Source organism: Vipera berus, assembly GCF_964194415.1.
Source record: "Vipera berus genome assembly, chromosome: 4".
NCBI classification, from domain to species: Eukaryota; Metazoa; Chordata; class Lepidosauria; order Squamata; family Viperidae; genus Vipera; species Vipera berus.
In genome coordinates, this window is record NC_138206.1 from 92,255,122 (window position 1) to 92,267,721 (window position 12,600).

Sequence of the window (12,600 nt, forward strand, 5' to 3'; positions counted from 1 at the left end):
AAGCCACTATCAGTTTAGCCAAATAATCAATTTACTTGCAAGAAGACGTAAATATGCCTTCCTACATAAAAGAAATAGCTATGATACTATCAAAGATACAATACTAAAGTCAAAACATGAATAATTGTAAGAGTTAAAATCCAGTTTAACTCTTTATATGTAGAAAAGCAGGAAAAGTGTAGGTTGATTTCAAATACATAATTTCCAACTAAGATGATTAAGAGGTTAGTAGTCTTGCAATTGTAGATACATCTGGAAGATACTGATTCCTCAACTGGAATTTGAAGCTGAGATTGCTTTTCTTGGCTTTATGGATGACTTATGTCAGGGATCCAAGAATGCACTCATCTAGTTCTCTTGGGTTACTTGAAAGCTTTTAATTCCCTATAGGATTGGGCCTTGAATTTAATAGTAATTGTGTTTGCTCCTGCCAGGACATGTTCAGAAAGTGATTTGGAAGACTACTGCCTATAGCAGTGGTGGCGAACCTATGGCACGGGTGCCAGAGGCGGCACTCAGAGTGCTCTCTGTGGGCACCCACGCCAAGCCCTGGAGGTGGCAACTGTCCCCCTTCAACCAGCTGCCTGCTAACTTGCCGAGGTCCCACGTGGCCGGATGCATCCCAGCATGGCTGGTTTCCCACCCCCCCTCCCTCCTGGCCTCACATGCTCTCCTTTTCCCAGGCACAACCCACTGCATTGCCTCCTCAGCTGTCGGCCGACATCCATCTTGGAGGCGGCTTCTTTGAACTGCTGGCAATGGGCTGCGGAGCCCCAGAGTGCGCCAGTCGAGGGGCCAGCAGGCTGTGGCTACTGACAGACACCGTCGGCCCCCATGTGCTCGCTGACTTCTATGTGTGAGGGCCGATGGTGTCAGGCAGCAGCCACCCCAGCTCTTGCCTTGCCCCATGGCAATGGCACCCCTGCCCTGCCTCGCCTTATCCCTCAGGACGAGACTCCTGCCTACCGCCACACCTACCAGAGACCCCCTGGATCTCCTCCAACCCTGCCCAACCCCCACAGTTGTCCCCACGAGCGGCACTGAGGTGACCATATCCACCTTGGCCACACCCACCCAATCTTCCATGACCACCACAGCCACACCCACCCAATAGGCCATGCCCACCTGGCACCCAGCAACAAATAAGTGGGTTTTGGGTTGCAGTTTGGGCACTCGGTCTCTAAAAGGTTTGCCATCACTGGCCTATAGTGACATACATCACTGTACAGATGACACTTCTCTAGTTTAGAGTGGGTTTTAATGTAATCTAATTTAAAATGTTTTATTCCCTTGACTGTCTTTGAGCCTGATAATGGGCTGGACGAATGCAGAGAAACTGAAATTAAATTCAGACAAAATGGAGAAGCCCTTGATTGATAGGCCTTCACATTCACCCTCTTGTAGATAAAATTGTATAGTTGTCCAAAAGAGCTGGAGTGCAAAAAGTGAAAGCTTCTTGATCTCCAGCTGTTTGTGAAATTTCAGATGATAAGGAATGTGCTTGAAGCTGGTGCATTAGTCATAATTGTTTGTAATGATTCTTGAACCAGTTCTGGTAGTAGTTTCCTGTGTTTTGGTAAGAATCATAAAATACTGTAATTGTACAAGCCTAATGACAACAGGCACAACAACCAGTCTTAGAATTGACAATGAAGATACTAAACTGGGAGACAGAGTCTGCCTTTCAAGATCTACTATCAATAGTAAAGAATAAGCAGTCAAGTCTTCTTGTTCTAGGCTATTTCTTGTATTTTTTCTTTATGATTACTTTTCATGAATTTCAGAATCTGATCTTTAATTATCAATATATGCAAAATAATGGATAACAAGAACTACTTGTACATATTTCAAAATTAATTTATTGCTATATGTGTATATGAACATTCTCTCTTGTAATCCTGTACATTTCTCAGAGAAATTCAAATGCGCACAATCTTAATCCCCCACCCTATCCATGGAAAGGATAAAAGAAGGGAGAATCCTTGTCTAAACATTATAAAAAGGTTTAAATTTACCAGGCAAACTGTTTCTGCAGAATATCCACTAATCTTTAAAAATATTCAAAGGCACCATTCTGTTCGCAGTCCTTTGCTTATTCCTTTCTGTATAATAGCTTCTTCTTATCAGCCATTCTCCTAGTTTTTAGGTAATTATTTAGGGGAAGATATTACTTGGGATAAATCTGGTAAATACATGAATCTATGGTCAAATGTCCCACCAGTTCTATACAGATAGCCCTTGACTTACAACAGTTCATTCAGAGTTACAACGGCACTGGAAAAAGTGACTGACCATTTTTCACACTTACAACTGTTGCAGCATCTCCTTGGTCACAAGATCAGAATTTGGATGCTTGGCAATTGGTTCATATTTATAACAATTCCTATGTCCCGGGGTGATGTGCTCACCTTTTGCAACCTTCTGACCAGCAAAGTTAATGGGGAAGCCAGATTCATTTAACAACTGGGTTATTAACAACTGCAATGATTCACTTAACAACAGTGGCAAGAAAAGTCGTAAAATGGGGCAAAACTCACAACAAATGTCTCATTTAGCACTATAGATTTGGGGCTCATTTGTGGTCATAAGTCAAGGACTACCTGGATATGATTGGAACATGAGAGAAAGCTATTTACTGATCATATGGTTTGTCTTGTTATTGTTAGCAAATATAAATGTATGTAAAATACTATCAGACTTTCAATTTTAATGTGTGGAGTCTCACTTGAAATGGCTTACAGAAACTGCTTTGTTAAGCCAGCTTTCCCTTTTGTTCCTTGCTTCACTTTTGAAATTACAATGTTGACCAATGTTGAGAAAAATAAATTATTGGGGTGTATGTATTTCTGAAGACAAGCCGGATTCATGGCCACCAGATGACTTGAAATTAACTCATTGAATAATATTGTTTTATATGGATGATGATTTTTTTTCATATTTCGCTCTTAATCCCTTTGTAATTATGTTCTGTTAGATATCAGTTGAAGAATTGGAAAGAAGTTTAATTATAAAAGTCAATAAGGATGCAGTTATGAGGATAGCTGTCTCAGGTGATTTGTTTACTCAAGACAGAGGACTTTATCAACTAAATCTAACTGTTGGAGGAGTTCCTTTCAAGACCCATCATCTTATCCATTCTGTAAGTTCATGGCATTCATTTTACATCTATAGTAGACCTGGGCAACTGGTGAAACAAGGGATAGATCTATCTTAGATTCAAAGTAAGGGAAAATAAATAGTCCCTGAGGGAAAAAATATAATACATTTTTTTTAAAAAAAAAACCCTCATAAGTCAGATCACTTTTAACCACAAGAGTAAATTTGTGCAGTAGAATACATACTCAAGAGAGCAGAATTACTCTCCACACTATAGAAATTGGCTTTTCTGCTCTTTTTATTTTTTTTTCTATTGTTCACTTATATCTATTTTTAGCTGGGAGCTCTAGGTCAACATACCCTATTAGCAAGTCTATTTACTCCTCTGCATTCTTTAGGGGTTCCCCCCCTATGCTTCCCTGCTGATAGCGTTTTGCAACTTTTATCAGAGCAAACTCTGTAAAGGTTCAGTACTTAATTTGCTGACTATATGGAATCTTACATTTTAACTTGTAATGCTATGCGTTCTTGAGAAACTTCTGACTGAAAATTATTTATGATTCATTTCATTTCTACATTTACTCCCTCTGGAAGAATGCAGAATGGTCTATACATGTCCAATCCAAATAATACACTGAATAAAATTACAAATAAAACCAACCACTCTAAAATACAGAAGATAGAGCAGTGATCGATTTCACAAAAGATGGAAAGATGGTTTTAGAAAATCAGGCTCACGGCAGTGAAAAAATTATATAATGTTCTTCAAATGGAGAGAAAGTGTATAAAACTAAAATGGCATCATTGGGAGGAAAAGTGCAACTCTTAGCCTAAGAAGTGATATCATGCTGCATTAAAATTTATTTTCTTACCTTACACGCCTTCCTGTTCATGAATCCTTCAGTCACTCTTCTAACAAACTGTTCTACCAGCTCTGCACCCAAGTTCTTCACTCAGAGGGATTCGCATTTTCATAGCCTGTAGACATAGTTCTGTTCCTCTGGTTATTCTCTCCATGCTTTGTGACACTGCAGCTTCTTATGAACCAATGAAAGCAGCAAGTGGCTATAGAGGAATGGACGCTTAAAAGTGTCAAATTTAGCAGAAATGGCTAAGATTTCTGCTTACTTGAAGGATCATTCACAAGAAAGATACATTTCGGTTTGGAGAAGATGGATAGATTATATTCAGAAAAAATATGGGACCAAAAATTTCCATTTAGCTTATGAGTAAATTCTAGATTGTTAAGTTTTTTTTTATTATTATTATTAGTTATAATAATATATATATTATACGGTATTATTATTGTATTAGTATAAGTTGGATACTTTTAGATTGTTTGTAATTATGTTATAGACGGGTTAAAGTGCATTATGTATTTGGTTATTTATATAGTTGGTTAATGTTAGTTAGATTATGATTATTTTATATTTGTAACCCTGTAATCAGCTTTGGGAAGTGGGGGAGGGGGAGGGGGGTTTGAGGGGTGGGTTGGGGATGGGATAATATTGTAACTTTTATAAAACTTTTCAATAAAAAAAAGAAAGCAGCAGGTGGCAAGGTGCCAGGAGGGACCACATGAGCCGCACCTGCCCTTCCTTTCCTTCCACTGCTTTTATTTATTTGGAAGAGGAGTCAACTGCTGCCATCTCTTCTCACCTGCCCAACCTGGTTGATGATCAAACATAGATGTTGTCCTCTGGCAGAGAAATGGCACCCTTTGGCTTAAAGCAGAACATCCTTATGTTACCTGTTACGTGAAGCAGTTTTGGTTGGCTTACGATAGCCAGCCAGTTTCTATCCACATCTTACAGTCATGATGCTATAAGATGAATTAAGTTTTACAGATGTCTTTCTCCAACCTGCTCTGAAGGTAAAATCTCTCAGGTTTTATCTTCTTATTGTAGGAAAAATGCTATCACGTTTCCCCCCCCCCCTGCTGTTCTCTTTTTTAGATGGATTGGATTGAGCACAGCATTCCAAATGCAGCTAAACTATAAACTTACATAAGTCTGTATGATCTATCTTTACCAAAAAAAAGGCCATTGAAGTAATGTAATACTACTGTATGTCCTGGCAGTGGTATCAAATCATGGTTGATTAAATCCTATGTTGTTTTATAATATATTATATTTATTCAGTGTAAATATAATTCAATATATTGAAGAGAGATTTGGGATTACTGAAAAGCATTGTTTTCTAAGTTAAAATTTTTGGATAAACCCCATTCCATTTTCATCAGCAGTTCAAGGAAAGGTAATTCCCTTTATCTTGTTAGATTAACCCTCGACTAGATGGATGTATGAGGGCTTGGAATTGGCTGAATAAGGAAGACATGACTATCCAAGATACGATCCGAACAAATGATAGGATGCAGTGCTTTGCAATTGCAGGAAGAGGCTCTTTCTATCCTGGCAAAGGATTTGCTATGTTTAATCTTAATTATGGTAAGTACTTGTTCTTAATTATTATACAAATGAAAGTTGTACAAGAAAATTAATATGTCTTCTAGGCATGGATGAAGAAGAAAAATTAATGGAACTATTGTAATATTTAAATAACTCTGAAAAAGCAAAACTCTTACAAAGGATATTGAATATATGTATAATGCACAATCTAATAGCTTTTAGGAAAGCACAGTAAATATAAGATGATTTACTTTTGTGGGTTGCAATGTGATATGCCTCTTTTCCTGCCAACATAACCTGGCAGACAATGCATGGCATGAGTCATTACTTTGGAGAGAAAATTCACTAGGGCCTAAAATGTAATTGTCATTTTTCCTCATGACATCTGGCAATGTTGAATGGATTCAGACTTCATAGATAGACATCTCTTGAGGCTGAATAATATACATACCTATTACAGGTGCAATTCAGATCTTCTCTGAGCAATAACATTGTTTTTAATTTCAATATTATGTTCAAATAGAAAGTAAAAGAGATGCTGAAAGAAGAGCATAGACTATGCAAATTACATCAGGTGCCAAAGTTTTATATTAGCCTTTCCCAATCATTTAGTGTAACATTTATCTTTTAATGAACTGGTTTGAATCTGTTTTCTTTCTCTGCCTTAGTTTTACTGGGTTTTTCAACTCCTTCAGGATTCTTTGCTATGAGAAATGGCAAAGAAATATTTTGCATAAATAGATAAAAACAAGATATAGAAATACAAAAAGCCAGCAAGCTCTCTGTACTATTACACACATAATAATGCACTGAGGTAAAAATAGAACTGAGAACAGCTTTATTTCTTTGTTCTATTTTGTTTTGATTAGAAACACAGAATTAATTCCTGCAGCTCAAGATATTGGATGATTAGGGACCCTAAAGACCCAGCAGATTGACCAGGTTCTTGCAATCCAGATGTCTTGGTGATTAAAAAGTATAATCTTGACTTTAACTAGTCAAAGCAATCACAGTGCTTTTTATGAAATTAACAAAAGAGCTGTTAAAAAGATGGAAATATTATTTTAATACAACATAGCAACATAACCATATACTTTTCTGACTGAAGAAATTTTGATTATGGCCATTTGTTCTTACCATGATTGAGAAAATCCTACCTACTGTTTGATTATTTGAAGTGTTAAAAATAGTAGAGTATGCACTTAGCCCTCTGTTTCTCTTTCTGTAGTTTATCCATTTGATATCAATGAAACCGGGAAGCAGTGGGAAGTGAAAGTAAATATTTTAATTCGTCCTGCCACAGATACTGGGGTGCTCTTTGCTCTTGTAAGCAATGAAGCAATAGTCCCTTTGTCAGTGGCTCTGATTGACTATCATTCCACAAAGAAGCTTAAGCAACAGGTAAACACAAATATGTAGTAAAATATTTCATGCATGTATGTGTAATTTTAACAAGGAGAAACTTTTAAATTATTGAACAGTTGCATAGATACTAATTCATATTAATAAATGCATTGTATTGTGATTAACTATAAAACTATATTTTCAAAGATTTCTGGGGAGTGGGAATAGAATACTTTAGAATGGTTGTCCACTGCAGTTTATCTGTCATAACATCTTCAGTGTTTAATATTTTTTAGAAATTCAGTAAGTCAGTGTTTCATTAACAGACATACTTTTTCTTTATGTCCTTGCTGTACAGTTTATTATCTTGGCAGTGAAGAACACTGTAGTTTGCAGGCTGGCAGTAAGCATTTGTGACAAACAAGAGCACTTGGTGGACATCTCCATCAGCAATAGTCAGATAGTTTTGACCATGGATGGGACTATAGGACAGAACGAACTAAGCCAGGCACAACTGGAAGATAACCTGTCTGTGTTAGATAATTACCTACAATCATCTGTAAAGACCTATGTGGGAGGACTGCCAGGTGAGTATTAAATGCTACTTCCAGAATGCATATGATCTGCTCATCAATAGAATAGGGGTCAACAAGGTGGTCTGTGAAAATAGGGACTTTTGCATCTTTTCTGTATGACTTTCTCAAGAACAAACCTTATTGACTTGTTTGCTTTTAATCACATTATAGTGTGTAGGTTGTATCCTTTGGGAAGATAAATGAAGCACAACTAAATCTGATTTTATTCTAATGAGGAAAAAATATATACCTCAGGCTGTCTTAGGCCTGGTATTTAATAAAGAGCCACAAAGATATAATTGAAAGTGAATATAATATAGCATACAATATGTATGTTGTTCATGGAAGAGCAAATAATTTTCCCTTGAACGTTTGTCCATTATATTAGAGCTAATGATAGAGTTCCCTTCAAGGCTAGCTATTGTTTTGTATAATTGTAGTACATGAATTCAGCCACATCAGATCATTTGGGATGCAGAGGCTGTTATTTAGCTGTTCATGCAATTAAACATATTCCACTAGCAAACATTATGATTTTCTTTTTATAATACCCAGGCAGTGCACTGCAAGTTATTTACAGGAAATAGTCCAGAAATCTATTACAATTGCTGGATGTGCAGAGGTCATAAAAATACCACTCCTGATGCTTAGAGATGCTTTCATATGGCTGTCATCAAATGATCAGTAGCTTCCACCACTGCCAAATATTTCAGTAGATATGTGATTATTTGGTATAGCTTATATAATGACTCAGAATTCTGAAATAGCTTACAAAACATTTTCAAAATCCATACATGTTGATGGTTTCTATAATCATTTGGATTAAGGCACATCTTAATCTTTATTACATTTGGTGACTCTTAGGGCTATGCAATCCTTTGGTGCAAACTGAGGAAAGGTCCTAAGGAAGGACATAGCTGCTTTAAATGGATTTTTTTATTATGGTTTTTATTTTATTTTCATTATTTTTCATTATCTATTTCATTATAGACTTGGTCTATTCATTATCATTCATTATTTTCATTATTTTATTATGGTTCATCACACAGCCAGATGTTGAGACTAGATTTAGCATTTTTGTCTGTCTATTGAGTCCTTTCCAAGGACCTGGGCTAAGCAGATGTGGATGTTTGATGGTGTTACAGATATTGTTGCAGGATGTAAGCTTTTCTGAGTAAAGTCACCTTTTGAAATTGACTGATGGTGAATTTGTCAGTGCCGATGGTATTCAAGCAGTGCTCCATTGTTTTGGGATTGCACCCAAGATGCCTCTTACCATTGGTATTACCTTTGCTCGCTTTTCGCCAAGCAATTTAACAACATACCACAAGGATGTAAAATTGAAGAGTGGCTAATATCTGGCAAAGCCTACCTGGTAATGAAATATAGGATCAGACAACTATAGGCCAATTACCTGTTTACCAACAACTTTCATATTACTAACTGGTTTTATACTAACTGATGCAAGAGTTTGCAGCAGTTTGTAGAGAAATCCTGCAGAAGTGGAATGCAATTGTCAACTGATATCTGCCTTTCCTTGTGTTTTCTGCCCCACCCCATCCAAGCATTAAATCACTCAGTTGTTTTTTCCCAGCTAATTTCTTCCTGATTCTTTCTGGATACCAGCCAAGGCCCATAGGAGAAACTACATTCCATATGTTTCAGGGAGAGAAGAGAGAATGCTATAATGTTTCATATGAAAAGTATAGGTTTTTTCTAATTTTGTACAAGGCATGTGGGGATGTGGGGGGAAGGAAGTAGGCCCAAGGGCTCTGGGGACCCTGAGACTAGCAAGCAGAGCATGTGGTATCTCGGGGTGAGGAAGGTCTTGAGAGGCCCATGGCAGATTTGTCAGTGCCTGCATTAGGCCTCTCAGGGCTTCTCCCACTCCAGAGGCACTCCATGCTCCACATAACAACATGCATGGTCGTTTGACCTCATCAGGGAGAGCAGGGGTGAGGGTCATTAACCAAGGTGATCCTACTTAACAACCATCACATGTCCTTTACGATCATAGGTCAAGGACTACCTGTTGGGCTAAAGCTTAATTGGCAGGTGAGATCAAAGGAAGCAAATGGCAAATGCATGTCCATTCATCATTTTACCAAAAACTGTGAACTTGCAGTGCTTCTGAGTCCAGTGAGGCAGTGGAGATAATTATACATCCCAGAGACTGATTATATAATACAGAGATGTTCACAGGGTGTGGTAAAAAAAGTCACGATGCTGTAACCAATGGGGGGAATCAAAGTTAGTCCTGTTTGTTATGTGTATTGTGTGTTAGCCTTTTGTCTAAGAGAAGTGTCATCTACCAGAAGGGACAAAGCTGGTAAGATAGGGAACGTATTTCAGTCCATTCCCCCACCCTTTTCTACATATGGGATACATGTACAAAGAGGCAGGGCTTGGATTATGATGCTGAATCCATCACCTGGGGAAGCTAAAGATTATTTTAAAAATTAAAGGGAAGATTTTGAAAGAAGTGTAAGAAAACATAATTCATTACAGGATATAAGTTCTGGTTCTTCCTTTGCACAGGTTGCTTTTTGTGAATATTTCCTTTCATAACGGGGGGGCAACTGCTCATATAGCCATTATAAGATACATGAACCACTTACACCATCAAAAAGGACAATTGTTCTATATATTTTGAAATTAAGAAGAATAAGGAGCCTGGTAGTAGTGTTTATTGAAGATGTCTTCCTTTGTTGTTTGTTTTAAAAACACCACAGATGTTCCTGTCACTTCAACTCCAGTTACTGCTTCCTACCATGGCTGCATGACAGTGAAAGTTAACAATCAAGCTCTGGATTTAGATGAGGCGCTCCAAAAGACCAATAACATCACCTCCCATTCGTGTCCTCCAGTAGAAATTGGTTAATAGATGCCACTGCAACACAGAGAATTTTTGTATTCAACATATGTGCATTTCAGTTATAAATTATTCAGACTTCCAGCACTGCGTGTATAGTTCCCGTGAACACTGAAGTTATGTAGGATCTACTGAGTTAATTATTGAAATATTTCTTTGCTTGAGAGGATTTAAAATATGTAATATATTTGTAAATAGTTGAGAAGACTAATGTTAATAACCAGAAGTTGCAAATTGTTGTCTGAGGTGAGTAGTTGAGAGACAGTTCATGGTTGCTGGTAAATTACTTTGTGTGGACTGGAAGATTAAAAATAATTCTGTATTTTTTTAATGCTGCTTCCTGACTTACAAAATATGAAAAAATAAAACTTTTTGTTGAATTATATGATGCAAGGACAGCATTTACTTTAGCTGAACGTGAGCAAGTGAGATTTTAACATTTTTTTTCCCTTTCAAAGCTTAAGCTTAGCAAATGTGTTTTTCTATCTAATTTAAACATAATATGTTTGGCTTTGGGTTTTAGAAAAATCTTTCACGGCAAACAGCAATTATGGAGGGAATAAGGGACATTTAAATCCACATGTTCAATAGTGGTTTCCATTCTCCTCTCTTGGTTCCTTTGGCTTTGTCAGAGGTATAATTTGTAATGGAAAATTAAGGCTTGTAAGCTAAAATCGTCATGCTAATGCTGTTGTCACTTTGGATACAGTACAAACATATGCAAAAGCATAGGATGAAATGCTCCACCTTTTTCCTTTGGCTTCAAAGGGTGGTATGGATTTTAAACCTGTTTTCCTGTTTATCTTTGGATAACCAGTTCCCTCAGCTCTCTGTTTCTCAGTAACAAATGTAGACTTGACTTTATCCAGAAGAGTAGAAGGATCATGAAATACAAAAAGAGTGTCTGTTCCAGCAGAAGCAGTTTAGGAACCGTTTCCTGACACTTGATAAGTGCGTCATTTAAAGGAAGGAAGACCCAGCATTTAAGTTCAATTTTAGCCTCTACAGTGCAGAACAGTCTCATCGGGGATGGCTATAGTCATGTTCTGGACTGAACAAGTTTAAACAGATGAGCTCCAGCCTGCTTCCAACTTCTTTCATTCTGGGAATAGGGTTCTCCATGCCTCAAGTATTCCCTTTCAGTCTTCCTTTTTTTCTTTTGCATGTACCCAGTGGTTTTCTAGGCTAACCTGGAATCCAATAAAAGCAAAACAGATGGCCTTATGAAGTCTTAATATGCTACAGATAACTACCCCATTAAGAAGTTAATTTGGAAAAAGTAACGAGCTTGGGCTGTCTTGAATTTTTATATAGCCCATGTCTATCCTGCTGTTCCTAAAAACTTACTGTTGTTTATTGAGATTATTTGTGTTATTTCAAAACATGTTTGCCTTTGTCTATGATTGGGAAAGCTATTTGCCCCAGGACCTTTGCCTTTCTATCCCAACATAACAACATTTCTTCAAATGTAGCCCACCAAAAGCTGAAAAAATATAGGAGTAAAGCAATATATTTTTTCTATGAGGGGGATAGTTACAAACTAGTATCATATAATTGCATTATGTCACTGTAACATTATCAGCAGCTTACTAATTGGATTGCTTGACAAACTATAGAATAGCAGTATTGCATTGGGGAAGAAAGAGGTAAAGCTTTTAAGAAAACATACATGTATATTTGTAGTAATATATGTGTAGCCCTCTGATTTATCACCAACTATTGGATGCTTTTTGAGGTTGGTTATCTTATTTATATCAAGTCATTTTGTGATGCTATTTTTTCCATATATAAGAAGAGGCCCACAAAAACATTTTTAAAGGATTTTATTTAAACACATGGCATTTATCCTGCATTCATTCATCTGTTCGTGTATTCTCGTTTCATGCACATACACAGACATGCCCACAAATATATATCACTGTATATTTTTTCTCCTTTCTCAGAAAATATAGAGAGCATAACTGTATGTGTCTATTGGAGATACACTGGTAATATTTTTCAACATGATTGGAAAAGCTACTGTGATTGAGAGCAAAAATCCTGTAGCCAACCTCCAACTGAGCTTGAAATTTCACCATATAGAGAATAGGAATTACTAATATCTAACCTTATTCTACTTTGCTGGTGTTCTAGAATTCCTATCTCCGAATTAGTTCTTGGATGATGTAGATGCGGAACAGAGATGTGAAACCAGGGAATTCAGTCTTTTGAGATGCTGACCTGGCTCAAATTTCAGTTATTATTTAAACTCTTGGTATACAAGATAACAAACCTTTCTAGTTTTTTTCATTATCTGCAAATACAG

General features: G+C 37.0%; 2 protein-coding genes across 2 annotated transcripts in view; one reads left to right on the forward strand and one right to left on the reverse strand.

The window, feature by feature from the left end:
- GAS6 (growth arrest specific 6) overlaps positions 1-10,381 on the forward strand; it is a 56,001-nt gene extending 45,620 nt beyond the window's left edge. Inside the window, exons 11-15 of the mRNA XM_081326751.1 lie at positions 2,975-3,139; positions 5,375-5,543; positions 6,733-6,905; positions 7,207-7,435; positions 10,156-10,381. Coding sequence (XP_081182877.1) covers positions 2,975-3,139; positions 5,375-5,543; positions 6,733-6,905; positions 7,207-7,435; positions 10,156-10,304 — 885 coding nt within the window. The 3' untranslated portion in view covers positions 10,305-10,381. The remainder of the gene's footprint in view (positions 1-2,974; positions 3,140-5,374; positions 5,544-6,732; positions 6,906-7,206; positions 7,436-10,155) is intronic.
- The window catches only part of TMEM255B (transmembrane protein 255B), a 57,180-nt gene continuing 54,674 nt past the window's right edge, over positions 10,095-12,600 (reverse strand). The window contains exon 11 of the mRNA XM_081326758.1: positions 10,095-10,313. Within this exon, the coding sequence (XP_081182884.1) occupies positions 10,267-10,313 (47 nt within the window). The 3' untranslated portion in view covers positions 10,095-10,266. The remainder of the gene's footprint in view (positions 10,314-12,600) is intronic.